This window comes from Polyergus mexicanus, unplaced genomic scaffold, assembly GCF_030449975.1.
Source record: "Polyergus mexicanus isolate NDT 795.1 unplaced genomic scaffold, iyPolMexi1.0 SCAF_21, whole genome shotgun sequence".
Taxonomy (NCBI): domain Eukaryota; kingdom Metazoa; phylum Arthropoda; class Insecta; order Hymenoptera; family Formicidae; genus Polyergus; species Polyergus mexicanus.
This window is the reverse complement of record NW_027223341.1, coordinates 4,759,042-4,775,105: the sequence shown is the minus strand read 5'-3', so window position 1 is coordinate 4,775,105 and position 16,064 is coordinate 4,759,042. Positions and strand designations below refer to the sequence as shown.

At 38.8% G+C, this 16,064-nt stretch overlaps 2 protein-coding genes across 2 annotated transcripts; one reads left to right on the top strand and one right to left on the bottom strand.

Annotated features, from left to right (window-relative positions):
• Nucleotides 1-35: 35 nt before the first annotated feature.
• LOC138942056 (uncharacterized) lies at nucleotides 36-2,295 on the bottom strand. The gene is made up of 5 exons (XM_070312089.1): nucleotides 1,345-2,295; nucleotides 1,051-1,183; nucleotides 874-890; nucleotides 531-801; nucleotides 36-377 (listed from the first exon to the last, which is right to left on the bottom strand). The coding sequence occupies exons 1-5, from the start codon at nucleotides 1,536-1,538 to the stop codon at nucleotides 36-38; spliced, it is 957 nt and encodes a 318-aa protein (XP_070168190.1). The 5' UTR covers nucleotides 1,539-2,295.
• A 242-nt stretch (nucleotides 2,296-2,537) lies between these two features.
• On the top strand, nucleotides 2,538-16,039 carry LOC138942195 (bromodomain-containing protein 4-like). Its single transcript, XM_070312238.1, is given in 10 exon segments — nucleotides 2,538-3,569; nucleotides 4,719-4,807; nucleotides 5,036-5,200; nucleotides 5,296-5,412; nucleotides 5,496-5,828; nucleotides 5,924-6,492; nucleotides 6,570-6,715; nucleotides 8,275-9,641; nucleotides 12,050-15,496; nucleotides 15,499-16,039. Coding segments are annotated over 10 exon segments (6,741 nt in total). The 5' UTR covers nucleotides 2,538-3,541; the 3' UTR covers nucleotides 15,979-16,039.
• Nucleotides 16,040-16,064: the final 25 nt, after the last annotated feature.

The window sequence follows — 16,064 nt, the reverse complement described above, 5'->3', positions numbered from 1 at the left end:
GTACAATGACATGTGATTGAATAAATACAGTTCTATTACAAATATTTATATTTTAATTCAATTACTTTATTCTTCAAATTCTGTTTTCTGATCAAAAAAATACAGGTCAGAAATATTATATGAATCATAAGGGTTACTAGATAATTTCTTTTTGCCACACCAGCATCATCTTCATCTGCCACTGGGTCTTGAACAGCATGGACTTCATTTTCCCGGCCTTCTAGAATGTATTCTTCTATGTTTTCATCAAGCCTTTCAAGACAGATGTTGTGAAGAACTGTGCAAGCAATTATCACAAAGGGAATCATGTCTATTCTATTCATGTCTAGATGTTTCAGTCTAACTTTAGACAGTATGTCGTTGAACCTTTTTTGAGCCTGCAAAGAAAAAATACTCTGATAATTTCATGGTTCGGACATGCAACAAAAAAATTAAGAAAATGTTCACTATGTGAGGAAGATTAGAAAATGACAAACTAATATGATTCTATAAATATAAACATCGAATATACAAACAAAGTATGTACTCACCGCTGTAAGATTACCACGATCACGAAAAACAGAAATACACCAACGTAAGACAGGATAAGCCTTTTCACCAATGATGTATTCTTCGTTAGGGAAATACAACTGTCTATCCCTTTGCATTTCTAACCAAAGATCAGAATTTCTAAATACTCTTATATCACCGACAGATCCTGGGTAACCGGTAAAGCAATCCAGAAACACCAACTCAGAATCGCATATAGCTTGAAGTATAACAGCATATTTTTTCTTGTACGTTTTGTAGGACAGAGTCTTTCTGAAAAAAATTATTACAAGTTTAAGCAAATCCGATATTCAGAGATATCACATGTTTATTTTAATTTCAAACCCGCTTAACAAATTTTTCTGCATAAAATCATATAATTAGAACATTGAATAAACCCATTAAAAGGACTTGCATTGTCTTTTAAACCCAAAAACTTACATACGGCTGTTTTATGGAAATATGAGTACCATCCACAGCCCCAATTATGTCAGGTAACACTGACAATGTCTGAAATTTTTATTTTACTGTTGCTAATCTGTCTCCTCTTGGCCACTGTACAATATCTGCAGCAATGTCGTTCAAGGCTTGTACAACCCTCATGAAACTGACACTCAGTGAGCTCTTGCTTATGTCAAATCTTTCTCCTACAGACCTGAAACAAATACACTTATTCACAGACAAGGTTCATGCTCAGATACTTCTAATTTTCATAATCGTAAATCACATATCAACGTAACACGCTTTAAAACCTCTGATTGCATATCGCTTGTGTTTTCATTATCTCTTTAGAAAAATATTTTAAGAGAAACTTACCTGTAAGAATCTGGTGTAGCCAACAACCAAAGGGTTGCAAGCAATTGCTTTCTGATTGGAATGTGAGATTTCACACCAATATCTCCTTGCAAAATTGGTGCCAATCTTTGTTCGAGTCGATTGTACATTGTAGGATTCATGCGAAAATGCTCCCTGAACTGTTCATAATGAAGTTGTGGGATTGTACGTTCCATATAATATACAATTCTTGCAGATTTGCGTTGGGGTCCTCGCAACTGTTGTCACTATCACTTTCCATTATCTCTTGTAAAAAATTATTGCTAATAGTCACAGCTAATGCTATAATTGCTCGGCGATTCATTTTTAAGGTGTTTGTCACTGGATGTTTTGTTTGTTTGGCGCCTTCACATGGTCCCCAAGTGCGTTCAGATTCTGCAGTTTACCGAGGTCACCCGACAATAGCTCCGCCCACTCCCAGTCCACCCTACCCTCACCTGCCGGGTAAGAAATCTGAACGCACCCCTGAAGGGCTCCACGGCTAAAAAAAATTTGGAAACTTTTTTCTTACTTTTCGTAAAAAAAGTTAAAAAATATTAAAATATAAAAAATAAATATAAAAAATACAAAATACAAAAAATATATATAAAAATAAAAAATACAAAAATATGCAAAAAAAAATAAAAAAAACAAAACAACTTTGCCATTGACGGTCCCGAATCCGTATAAGAAAAAAGGGGGAGCGGTTTTGTGTAAGCCGTAGATTACTTAGATAGCTGGATCAACGTCCAATCTTGCCTTAATCTTCTGTTTTATCCGTTTTTGTTGTCAAAAATAGGGGTTTCATTTCCATTTAAAAATTTCAAGTCTCTAGAAATTAGCTAATCAATGCGCTTGAAAAGTTTGTCGTATGACAAATGTAATATCAGTCTAAAGCCTGTATCAGACTACGCATTGAAGATTGAGATTGAAGATTCGAGATTGAAATTTGACCAATCAGGATAAAGAAATTTTAGTCCATTTTGTTCTGATTGGTCAAATTCCAATTTTTAATCTTCAATCTTCAATTTTCAATGCGTAGTCTGATACAGACTTTAATCAGGGTATCTATTCAAATCTTGAAAAAATATTCTCGGAGAATTTCAGGTTTTTCGTGTTTTTCTAGGGAGTAAACATTCTGTAATCCTGTAAACGCCAGTCGACGGTGCATCTGTATACTACACATTGCCGGGTATACGCTCGCGGGTTGCACTGGTTGCAGTTGTTGCTGCATAGTTCACGCTTGTCCGCGTCTGTGGTTCGCGCCCGTATAACGTTTATCTACGGTGCGTGGTGTGCGCGTAATCGTGCCAGATTAGGTCGGATCAGGAGGATATTGTCAATAGTACGGGGATACAGAAAGCTCGCAACGTCGCCTTCGACTCGAACGGTCTCCTGGAGGTGCAGGAGTTTCCTGCCTATTCGGCAAAAGCATAATCGCGCGTCGCTTGCCGCGTGTGTGAAGCGTCGTCATCGTCATCGTCGTCGTCGTCGTCGTCGGCGGCGGCGGTGAAACGTCGTCCAGTGCAATCGCGAGGACCCTAGGCTGGTGGTTATGTGTCTCGTATGGTCACGCGTTCCGATCAGAATGATCGAGCCATACGACCATCGCTTCGCGGCGAGATAGATCGGTGCCGTCAGCCAACCTGACTTGGAACCGCGAATATTCACTCGCGTACTCCGATCGGCGATCTCGGCGTGCTCGGCGAGCTATGCGAGCCCGCGAACGCGCCACGCTTGCGCGCGCCTGCCAGGACTACCGCTACGAGTGTCATTCACCGCTGACGTGCATCCCGGTGCTTTGAAATACGGGCTCTGCGCTCACATACGTATATCGCACACGGACGCACCTCCGCCCTCATCCTCCCCCTCCCACACACATACAGCATATATATAATATATATATGTATATATATACGCATATATATCTATACACATATATATCTATATACTCATACCACTGGGCGGCGGAAGTGTTTTGCTCGATCTTCCTCGTCGCGCGCGCATTCTGTACGCTCTACGGGGGCCTTTAGATTGTCCCTCTCGCTCTCGCCCTCCTCCCTCGCTGTTGCTGCGGCGCCGGCCTACCGAGCAAGGCGATCTGCACTCGCCCCGTTTCTGTGACTTGACTTGAGCTTCAGCTCCTGTGTCTTGCCTTGGACACGCTGATTCGTCTGATTCGCCCGCCACACGACGGGTTATGTTTCCTACTTTCATCGGGATCCTAGGTGAGTCAACATACAGAAGACTATGCACCGAACGCGATAAAAGTCGCGTAGCTCGATGATATCCATCTCTTTTCTTCTTTTTTTTTTGTTTGCTCTAATATAAGAGTGAAATAATGTCAATTGAAGTAACAATGTAAGTTGAAATAGTGTCAGGTTTTTTTTATATAGCAGCAGATATAATTTCTGAGATCCTTTTTTTTTCAAATGTAGAAATTCTTTTACTTTTGTATATTCTATCTATTACAATCCTGACTTTTTAAGCTGAAAGAAATGAAATTGCGCAATGATTTTTATGTTTGTGAGCCTTATTGAAAGTGTGAATAGTGTCAATTAGAAACTTGATTCTTTATTTAAGAAGAGATTTCTTTTTCAAAGCTTTACATTTTTGAATATTAGCAAGTGGATGTGTAGTTTTGACATATTCCAAGTTATACAAAAAATAATTAAAGAAGATTGTCCGATTTGCATAATTAAAATCTTTCTTATGTCTGTATTTTCATATATCCTTTATATTTAGAATCGAAATATTTGTGTATATGAAAATGTACATGAGATGTGTGTATATATATATATATATATGAAATGAATACAACATGAAATGATGTAATGAACATTAATTATCATAAATAGATGATTGTGTTTGAACAAATCAAACCGAGCATTGTTTTAAATATGTAAAGGAATTATAGAAATATTTAGAAAGCTACAGAAAGAGAGAGAAAGGGAGAGGTATAATCATGATATAATCATTTTCATTTTATAATTAAAGAACATCACTTGTATTTATAATTTTAGATTTTTTATTCTTTCTTTTTTCTTTGTGTTTGATTACTTAAAAGATTAAATAGAGCAATGTAGTTATATCTAATTATTAAAAATATATTTAAAGAAAAAGAACGTATATAAATATTCAAAAAGAAAATTATTTTTGAAAAAATATTTAAACAGGAAATGATATTTAAAATTCAACTTTATTATTAATATGTTTCCTGCCTTATCAAATAATATTAAGATTTTATTTTAGTTTTATTTATAATTTTTAAATAGTGGATATACATTATACACAATTGCATTGATTACTTTTAAATAGAGATGATAGGATTAAAATTAAGAAAATTTTTTTTTTAACCATTCCTTAATTTTTTTTAGATATTCAATCGTGGTGGGAGGTGCCAAGTATAGCACATTTTTGCTCATTATTTAGAGCTGCCTTCAATCTTCTGGATTTTGATATTGAGGTATCTAACTAATAAAATGCTACTCCTTATGAGTAAGCAGTGTATATAAGGCTGATTAGTATACCGCTTCAATATTACTTATACAACAAAATAGCTTCCATTGCTTCAGCGCTTTACTGTTATTATTTATCTGGCTTATACATAGCTTTGATTTTTTTTTTCGCCTTTTTTACTTTGTATATTATGTAAGGAAACATGTATCGATATACTAATATTGTTAAATTGTAGGATTTAGAAGAAGCTTTATTAACGGACGGAGGTACCGAAGGACGACTGCTTCAGGAACTAATAGTAAAGTTATTGGAAGGTTGTTTGCCAAATGACACTCGCAATGATATCTCTACTTTTAATTATCAGATGTTTCTGCGTAGACTTTTTCGGAAAAAGTGTCAAGTAAGTATTACTCGGTGTTATGCTCGTAATGTAAAGTTCTCAATTGCCAATATCGACAATAAAACTAAAATACATGTTTTTGCATATTTATACAGGAATACAAATGCGAAAATCCTTTCAATACGGACGTAGATTTTGAATTATTACCGCTTCGTCAAAAAGTAGAAATATTACGCGCACTCTGCGACTTTAGGTTAGATGCCGAAGACGTAGTACGTATATAAGCAGGATAAGATATTTTATATACACAAGCAATTTTATATGCTATTACTTAATAATGTAATATCAACAACAGGAGCAATCGTTAAATAACTTGGATTCGGATAGCCTGCGAGTCGAACCTTTGGGACATGATCGTAAGAATTCTGCCTATTGGTACTTCTACGGCACTCGATTGTACCGGGAGGATTACATTAATACTTCTAACAGTGCTTCACATAAGCAGAAAAGTAAGCCAAAGGACAAAAAGCGTAAAAAACGACGGAATAGAGTGGCGAAAGAGGAAGAGGAAGAGAAGGAGGAAACTAGTTTAATAAATACCGAGAACAAAGAACGAGAGAGTGTTTGGCAAGTTGTGTGTTTTACTCAACAGGATTGGAGCAGACTAGTTGAAAAATTTCGTGACTCGGTAATGATTATTTTTGCTCTAAAAAAAAAGAAGTGTATTGTGCAATTTTTTATCGCAGAATTTAAAATAAAATTATTGACATTTTATATTCCCAGGAATACGATACCGAGCGCAAGCTTTATCGTACATTGTCCGAGGACTTTATGCCGGAAATACCTAAATTGTTCGATCTGAAAGAGAAGCAGCAGCGGCGTAAACTATTACAACGTAATAGTTCGCGAGTGCTTCGTAGTCAAGAGTCCACGACGCATATGGATGCAGTCATGGTCAGATCTAAGATTAAGACTAAAACAAACAAAGCGATTAAAAAGGGGACGCAACAAGGTTCAAAAATTACTTACATTAAGGAAGATTCTACTCCGCCATTACCGACACCGCCAATTCAGAAAAAAGGACGACAGACAAACAATTCTTTAGCATCAGCTGTTGGCCAAATCGTAATTCATACTAGGGATGAGGTAGAAGATTTGGAGAAGAAAAAGAGTACCGGCAATCAAGGCGATGGTAATTATGTATCTTGTAATTACGGATATAAATATGGCTATTCGTTCAGAATCGAAGAAGAGGAACGATGTGTCGGAATGCACAAAGTTCTCGAAAGTATTAAAGATCATGTGGATGCCTGGCCGTTTATTGATCCCGTGGACGAAGAGTATGCGCCGAGGTATTTACAATATATTAAAAGCAAAATTAATATTTATCTGATGTGTTAAGTTATTATATCGTGAATAACTTTTATAGATACTACAGTGTCGTACGCAAACCTATGGATCTTAGCACTATGGAAGAGAAATTGGAAGGTGGCTCGTACAAAAGTTTAAGTCAATTTAAACACGATTTTCGGCTTATTATTGACAACTGTAGGCAGTACAATGGCTCTGATAACGGTTGGTAATTCTTTTTTTTCTAATTGTTTTTAAGTTTATATATACATTCATTATACGCCCATTCTAATGATTTTATTTTATTTACGTAATTACATATGTTGATAAATTGTTTGATAATACACTTTTATGTATTATACTAACACACGCACGCGCGCCCACACACACACACACACACACACACGCACACACACATTAAAAAATGATAAAGAACTTTTCTTCTCGATTTCATCTGCTCTATCTGCACCTGACCGGTGATGCGATTGACGCCGGACACTCTGTATATATATATATACAGGGTGTTTCATTTTAATCTCCTCAGGCAAATATCTCAAAAACTAAGCCCGGAAGAGAAAAATGTTTCAGACAAAAGTTGTTTGGTTTCGAGGGGGCCATAAGATGGTGACAATGATTTGATCTTGGAAAATCATTTGAAGATCATGTGAAGGTCAACTTTAAAATCTTAAATAAAAACCCCCATTTTTTATTTAGTATTCTTGTAGCTGACATCGAGAGTTTTCCAAAACACTATAATAAAGTATTTTTTTATTAAGTACTTTCTGAGTTATTTTATATTTTAATCTGACATATTTTGATATAAAAAACAAAATATCTCGTAAAATATTTAGTTTTTGATAATCTTACCGTAATACTTCTATGTACAGAAAAATGAGACAAACCGATTAGTGTAAAGAAAAAAACAAATAATTGTTTAAAAAAATATATTGTAAATAATTACATACTTTTTCTCAAAAACAATAATTTTTTTTTTACTCTAATTGATTTGTCTCATAATTTTGTATATAAAAGTATTACGGTAAGATTATCGAAAACTAAATATTTTACGAGAAATTTTATTTTTTATATCAAAATATGTCAGATTAAGATATAAAATAACTCAAAAAGTACTTAATGACAAAATACTTTATTATAGTGTTTTAAAAAGCTCTCGAGATAAGCTATAAAAATATGCAATAAAAAATGAAAGGTTCCATTTAAAATCTTAAAGTTATCCCCCGTCCTCTTTAGAGGGGGATCGGAGGCAATTTTATGTTTACGTAGTTAGAAAGGCCCCTCGAAAACATGAATCTTTCTCATGAACAATTTTTTGATTTGACAAATATTTTTAGTTATTAGCTTGTAAGATTTTACGTGGGCCACCCTGTATACAGCGTGTCCGACAAGTAAGTGACCAAACGAAAGGTGGAGATAGATTGGGTCACACTTAACGAAAAGCCCTGTACCATTTTTTTCTATAACACTTAATAAGGAGTTATTATTCAATAAAGTCTAGCCCATCAGCGCCGACTTTTAGCCGGACGCACGTCAGTGGGCCGTTCGCCTGATAGTGTGCGTCGCCGTAGCGACGGAGCGTTCACGCACACTACCAGTCGCGCGGCTAAAGATCGGCGCTGATTGGACAGACTACTTACATCTCCTTATTAAGCATTATAAAAAAAAATGATTCAGGACTTTTCGACTCAGTTTGACCCAATCTACCTCCACCTTTCGTTTGGTCACTTACTTGTTGGACACCCTGTATATAATTATAAATATTTTAGAATATACGGAAATGGCGATTAATCTCAAGGAAGCTTTCGATAAAGCCGTGAGTCGGTACTTGGAATCGGAGACATCCAGCGACGAGGATCCGACATCTCTTCGATCATTAGCCGGAACACCTACGTCTCCGTCGTATCCTTCGCATCATTTATCTTCTTCGCACCATAACACACGTAAACGTTCGAAGAAATCAACCAAAAAGTCCAAATCATATAAACCCGAGAATAGAACAAAGTCTAAGACTAACGAGAAAGTGGATGAAGATGAAAAGAGGAATAAAAATATTAAGGTTGCAAAGAAGAAAAGAGGGAAGAAGAAGGGTAAGAAAACGAGAGAAGAGGAATTAGATGAGGACGAGGAAGAACAGGAAGACCAAGAGAGCGAACGTGCAATATCCGGGACTAGTATTGTAATGTCGAAAAGGAGAAAACACGTTGATGTAAATAGTTTACTTAAAACCAAAAAGTTACCTAAAGAATCAGAAGAATTGAAAACGTCAAATAAGAAAGGAAGCAAAGAGCGACATCAATCTAAAAAGGACTCGGAAATTGTGCGATCTATGAAAGAGATGAAAGAAAACAAAAAGCGGAAAGAGGACTTTGAGGAAGATTATGAATCTCCGGTAAAAAGCAAAAGTAGAAAAATAGAAAAGAAAGAACTTGAAGAAACCGGAATATTGACAAACAACACTAAGAAAAGCAAATTAAAAAAGATTGAAATAGAAGAAAGTGACGTAATATTTGAGGAAGATAAGAAACAATTTTCCCATGTCAAAACAAAAAAAAATCGTAAGAAAGAGAAAACGAATTCAAAGACTGTAACAAAGGCTGATGAAAAATCCGACAAGATTCATATAAAGCAAAAAGATAAAAAATTAAAACAAAAGAGGAATGAGGAATTAAAGAACGGAGAGTTAAAAAAACAAACGGATCCCAAAGATATAGGAATAGAAAGCACTTTAGACTCGAAGCATACTCACATTTCCAAAAAACTCTCTACATTAATTGATAATAAAGATGTGGATTCGCTTGATAGTTTAAAGGATAAAATAAGCGATAGAAGACGTGAGGAAAAATTGAAAAACGAAAAAGAAAAACAGAGAAAAACGGTAAAAAGCAACAACCTCACATATTCAATAAAAGTGCCTTCAATCAGTAATATTTTCCACGATTATGACAAAGATAGTGTTAAACGATCAAAGTCGAAGAAAGGTACAAACGAAGATAAGACAGTGGATGCAGATACAATTAAGAAACAAGAATCTGAAATCAATGAAAATAAGAAAGTTCATGCTAAATATACCAAAGGAATGGAAGAGAATTCTACGATTCAAGCATTAAATCAAGCAACGGAAAAAACACTTCATGTAAGCTTACGGAAAAATATCATTTTTAAAATCTTTTATTGGAAAATAATATATATATATACTCCGTCCAGCGAGAAAATGATCTCGGTGTGCGCATTGGCGGGCAAAGTGGGGAGAACATAGCAAGATACTCAATACCATATACGTAGATACGGCTTCTATGGGTGGAGACCTGCGCGAAACGGACGAGTTTTCGTCCGACCCAAGGTCATTTTCTCGCTGGAGAGAGTATATGTATATATATACAGGATGTCCCACTAAAAGTACCCATCCTCTTTTATCTTTTAAATTATGTGCTTGGAATTAGATATCTTTTTGAGCTGATATCTGAGGCGATGCCTAAACTATTGTTTGAGGCTCGATAGATCGCCGATCGTGCGTGTAACGCTATGCCTTAAGAAAGTTCCTATATAAAAAAATATGCTGGGATCGTATCTACCACCAATTGTCATTAAAATTTTCCTTGTCAGATAATTTTTATTTTTATAATTAATTAAATATTAAAATTTATATTATTAATATATTATATATGAATAAAAAAATTATTGTTTTTGAGAAAAAGTATGTAATTATTTACAATGTATTTTTTTAAACAATTATTTGTTTTTTTCTTTACACTAATCGGTTTGTCTCATTATTCTGTACATAAAAGTATTACGGTAAGATTATCGAAAATTAAATATTTTACGAGATATTTTATTTTTTATATCAAAATATGTCAGATTAGAATATAAAATAACTCAAAAAGTACTTAATAAAAAAATATTTTATTATAGTGTTTTGAAAAGTTCTCGAGATAAGCTACAAGAATATGCAATAAAAAATAGGGGTTTCCATTTAATAATAAGAAAACAAAGCTGACTTTCAATTGATCCTCAAGATCAAGTTCAAGGTCACCAAAAGATAGTTCTTCATAATTTCTACAACTTTTGTTCAGGTCATTTTCCGTGAAAGTGCGTACTTCTGGAGATCATAGGGAGTCCCATTTTGGAATACTCTGTATAATACACATATATGTACAATAGATTACATATATAATATATTAATAATAGAAATTTTGATATTTAATTATTTATGAAAAAAATTATCTAGCAAGGAAAATTTTAATGATGATTTGGCGGAAGGCACGTTCCCAGCATATTTTTTATATAAGGTTTCTCTTGAGGCACACAGCGTTACACGCGCGATCGGCGGCTCGGCAGTCGAACTTCGAACGGTAATGGGGGGATGGCGCCTCAAATACCGGCCCGAAAAGAGCATCTAGTTCTGAGCATTGTCTTAAACTAAAAGAGATCAACCATAACAAAGGTATATCAAATTAAATGATTTAAACTGAACTTTATTATGGACATAGTAGTTGCTTACAAAATCTATATGTATTAACGGAGAAGTATGCATAATTTTTTTATAACGATGGATATTTCGACAGAATAAAGGTTGTACCGTTGTTTAAAACGAATACAACGATGTATGATTTAATGTGAATAATTTACATATTATACGAATTTTATCGGCTTAAAATATCGCGGGCGACAATGTTTCAATCAATCTTTTTATTTTCGGCCCTGCGATATGGCCAACTTCTGACTCGTGCGTTAGAGATTGACATATGTCATGTTGTTATTTGATCATGATACTCGAGTCAGTTGCCATATTACAGGACCGAAAATGAAAAGATAGACGTCGCCTATTTTAAACCGGTAAAACTCATATAATGTGCAAAATATTTATATTAAATCATACACAGTTTTATTTATTTTAAACAGTGCTACAACTTTCATTGTGTCAAAATATCCACATTGTTATAAAAAAATTATGCATACTTCTCCGTTCGTTAATACAGATAGTTTTTATAAGCAACTACTATGCTCACAATAGAGTTTAGTTTAAATCATTTAATTTGGTATATATCTGTTATGGTTGATTTATTTTAGTTTAAAAGATAAAAGGGGTGGCCACTTTGGTGGCCACTCTGTATATACAATATACGGAATATTATGTAGAATATTAACAAACTATAGGTATAAAATATTGAGAAATTGATATTTTGAAAAAGATAGGAAAATTTTCGTGACCGTGTGTGTGCGTGCGGGCGTACACGCGCGCGCGTGTGTATGTGGAGACACTAGTAATTTTAGAGTTTAGAGATACTTACAATCCTTTGATATATATATCCATAATTTTTTATGTTAAATATTTTATTTATATTCGCTGTAGAATACTTTTATATTTCGATAATTTTTCGATAACAATATACTGATACTAAAATGTTTGTAATAACAGATAAATTATGTCTTTGTTTTTGTTCATTCTATTCATATTTATATCTTGCATATATATATATATATATATATATATATATATATATATATATATATGCATATTGATTTAGCTATTGCGTGCAACAGGATATCAACAAATGGCTTGATGATACGCCCAAACTCTGTGGATTCTCCTCTGGCAGTGACTCTCCAGTACTTTACATTCCTCCAATTGAGTCTGGTCGATCGGTATCGAAGATAGAGATTGCTACGCGTAAGAGACCGAGCTCCATCAAAATATTTGGTCCTCATGGATCGAGTCGACCGAAGAAGATACAGCGCACGATCGACCGTTTGCAACCCGGAAAGAGTAAAGGAAATTTACTTTTGAAAAAACCGCTCAATTTACCTAGCACCAATGCCAATGACACCGCGGCATACGCCGCTAATGATAACGATCAATCGAGTAAGGGTCTTGATGAGGAACCGAAGCTCAGTTTAGGTACTGTATTGAAGAATGTCGATTCCATACATTTAATCTGCAAAAGTTTGGTATCGTCACCTAATCTTTCAAACGATGATGAGGAGGAGGATCATGCCCTTATTCCGTCTAATGTTAAAGAGGAAATAACGTTGGGCATTAAGGGTACGAAGACATCAAGCGCAGCGGAGGATAAAGAAACGATTCAATCCAAGAATACGGAGGAAGCGCAGAAACCAAAGTCCGCTACGCCGAATTTGAGTGCCTGGTTCAAAGCTTTTGGAGCGCCAAAATCAAAAAAGAAGGACGAAGAAGTGGAAGAGACCGCGCTGACGAAGAAAGATGGCGACCTACAGGAAGTGTTTTGCGGCAGGCAACGACGACTGAGCACCGGCGGTAGTAGTGTCAGTGAATCGGTATCTAGTTTCTCTCAAGAATCGCCACCGGCGGTTCCACGCGCGGCTCGTTCTCCGCAATGTCAACCCGCGATGACTCCGACCGAGCCAATAAGAGGCGCGGGATTTTATCAAGACGCACTGTCGACCGGAAGTAGTCCTTATAATAGTCCTTATTATGCGACGCCACCGAGATACAGCGCGCAATTGCCACCCACACCATCCCCGCAAAATCCTCATCCTTTATCACCGGCCTATCCGTCGTCCTATGAGCAACAATCACCCGTTTATCCTCAGGTACACGCGCAGCCGTCGTATCAATCACCGTACCAGAAAACCTCGCCCCAGGAAAATACCAACGAAGCATATTCGCAAATGTCGCCGCAACGCTTTCCGCAACAGTTGCCTGCCAACAATCAAAATCAATCTCCAGTCTATCCGCAACACTCTGCGCAACCGGTTTATCCTCAACCATCAGATCGGACACCACCGTCGAATTATTCGCAACCCTCGCCACAACAACCTACGCAGAATTATTCGCAACCATCTCCGCAGCAGAATGCGGTCGCTAATTATTCTCAGCCTTCTCCTCGGGCGGTCGTCAATTATCCGCAAGCTTCTCCGCAGCAGCATTCACTGTTCCCACAATCTTCCCCTCAAACACCATCGAATTATTCGCAACTGTCCCCGCAACAGCAGCAGCACTCTCCGTACGCGCAATCCTCTCCTCAACAGTCCGCCGGATATGGTCGTCTCTCACCACAACCACCACCCGTGAACTATTCTCAATCTTCCCCTCAACCACCCAGCGGTTATTCGCAACCGTCCCCTCAGCCACCAAATTTCTCCCCTCAGTCATCATCGCAAACACGCTCCGTCAGCTATTCGCAACCATCACCTTCGCAATCATTGAACTCCTCCTATCCGACTCCTCCACAACTCGATCGAAACTACTCGCAATCATCGCATCAACAGCAACAAATGCAGACTTTCCCCCAGCACGCTTCGCCGCAGACGCAAACATCTTCGTTTTCTGAACAATCACCGCAGAATAGCCCGTATTCGCAAACGTCACCGCAATCACTGACCAATTACTCGCACCAATCATCCCCGCAACAGCCGCCAACATACTCGCATCCGCTACACTCACCACAGACACCGCCGAATTACTCGCAGCTTTCGCCGCAACAAACATCCGGAACAGCAACGGTAACGAACTACTCACAACCGTCGCCGCAACAGTCTTGCAATTACTCGCAATCCTCACCTCAACGAAAGCCCGCATGCAACCTGGCAACACCATCACAACAATCACCCAGTTACTCGCAGTCTTCTCCTCAACAGACGGCCAATTATTCTCAGCTTCACCCGAAAAACTCGGATCCCGCGGCCACGCCGTCTGCGACTTATCCTCAGGATTTTAAGCAAAATCCCACGTATGTCCAGCAGTCACCTACAATATCGTCATCCGTGAGTGAATCTGATCATCGGACGGAATATCTAAAATCTAACGTTACCGAAAAGCCAGCGACGGGTGATCAACAAAGGAACTTTCCCATTCAATCAGAATCGTCGTTGAATCTAAATATAGCGAATCATCAGATCTATCAATCACCAGGTCAATATCCGCCAACGTATTCGAATAGTTTTTCTAACGTCGAGCTTCAGAGGTCTGTCTCGAGACATAATGGTGGGCAGCAACAGACGCAACAGCAATCAACGCCGCAGGAGTCGCGGCCCGATTTTATGGAGATCCAGCCACGCAGTGGCTACCTTGGCAAAACAGCACCGTCCAACAACAGTGGGGAACAATTACCCGCATCCTCGCCAAATCAATTGCGGGCATTCCAGGAGAATTTGACGACGGCCCACGAGTCACTCTATCCGAATGGTTTCCAATCTGGTTATCCGCTACCATCACCAAATTCACGACCGGTGTATCCTAGTCCGCATTATTTCGATGCCGGCTCCAAGTCCGCTGGTGGCGGTGGTGCGTCTGATAGCCCTAATAGCAATCCACCTCCAATGAAGAAACGTACGTACGAATTGACGGCCAGTGGTAACGGCGATGCATCCAGTTCGCACGGTCTATCGCAGGAGAGCGCGATGGCGCGTCCGAGTCAAGAGCAGTTTCCGAGTTTCGATCCGATGATGACTCTACCTCAGTCGGAAATCTCCGTTTCGGTCAGTCAGTACGATGGCACACCGACGTTCGTCGGCGGCCTGGCCGATTCCATGGTGGCTAATCCAGCGTACGCGCGACTCAGCCTCGGTCTCGTAGGTCGGACACCACCGGATCGTAAGGAGCAGCAACAGCAGCAATTATTGACTATCCCACGACCGTCGCCAGCGACGAAGACGGAACATCTCGCCGCTTATGGTCGTACCGCAACTGGTGCGGCTGAACTTGAACAGCTCAATCTGCTGCAGAGTCTGGCGCAGAAAAACAGCCAGGGTATCTTGGCAATATCGCGAGGACGTGCCGGCGAGAGCGATGCGCGAACGGCGCCTTCTGCAATTACGATGACGCCATCCACCGCGACGCCGTCCAAGACGAAGAGAAGCCGAAAGAGCAAGCATCCGCAACAGCAGGAGCAACAAAACGCGGCCGTCATTACGGCCATTACGACGACCGCTGTTGATCAGCAGCAACCAGCGAGTATAGCCACTTTTCCGCAGTACGCCGATTCCATCGGCGCTCTGAAAACAGCAGCCGTGGTCCGCCCGCCGGCAGTGCCTTCAACTTCGCCGCATCCACCAGCGGCGCGACTGCCGCGCCGTCGTTTGCCTACGACAAAGACGCTACCGCCGCGGCCGCATTCGCCTTCCTGACGGACGAGTTTCGCAATCCGACCAGCTATTATAATATCGCTCTACGGCAGCAGCAGCAACAGCAACAGCAGCAACAACAGCAGCCGCCACCGGTACCGCCGACGGTGACGAACGCCTCAGGTCAGCCGACTGCCTGTAACAAACTCGGGAATCAGCCGCCAAGGAACTATCCGCCGCCTCATCCATTTCTGCATACGGCTGCCGCTGCTGCCGCCGCCGCTCAAAGATCCTACGTTTCACCGGTTTCTGCTTATGTAACACCACACGGGCCCAATTTAATGGATCAAGCTGCCTATCAGCAATATCTCCATTCGCTCTACGCTCTTCAACCACCTCCACCACATCACCACAGACCATCTTGGCTTTAGCCACTAAGATTTTTGGATGATCGATTCATGATGATGACAAATTAATCTTTTTGATGAGATAGTACTCTGCGTTGATACCACTGCTT

Bases quoted from the DNA above. Each gene is read 5' to 3' on its own strand.
- LOC138942056 (XM_070312089.1), bottom strand. From the start codon at position 1,538: ATGGAACGTACAATCCCACAACTTCATTATGAACAGTTCAGGGAGCAT. The intron at 1,184-1,344 runs GTAAGTTTCTCT...TATTTGTTTCAG, and splicing joins GCTACACCAGATTCTTACAG to GTCTGTAGGAGAAAGATTTG. The intron at 378-530 runs GTGAGTACATAC...TTTTCTTTGCAG, and splicing joins ATCGTGGTAATCTTACAGCG to GCTCAAAAAAGGTTCAACGA.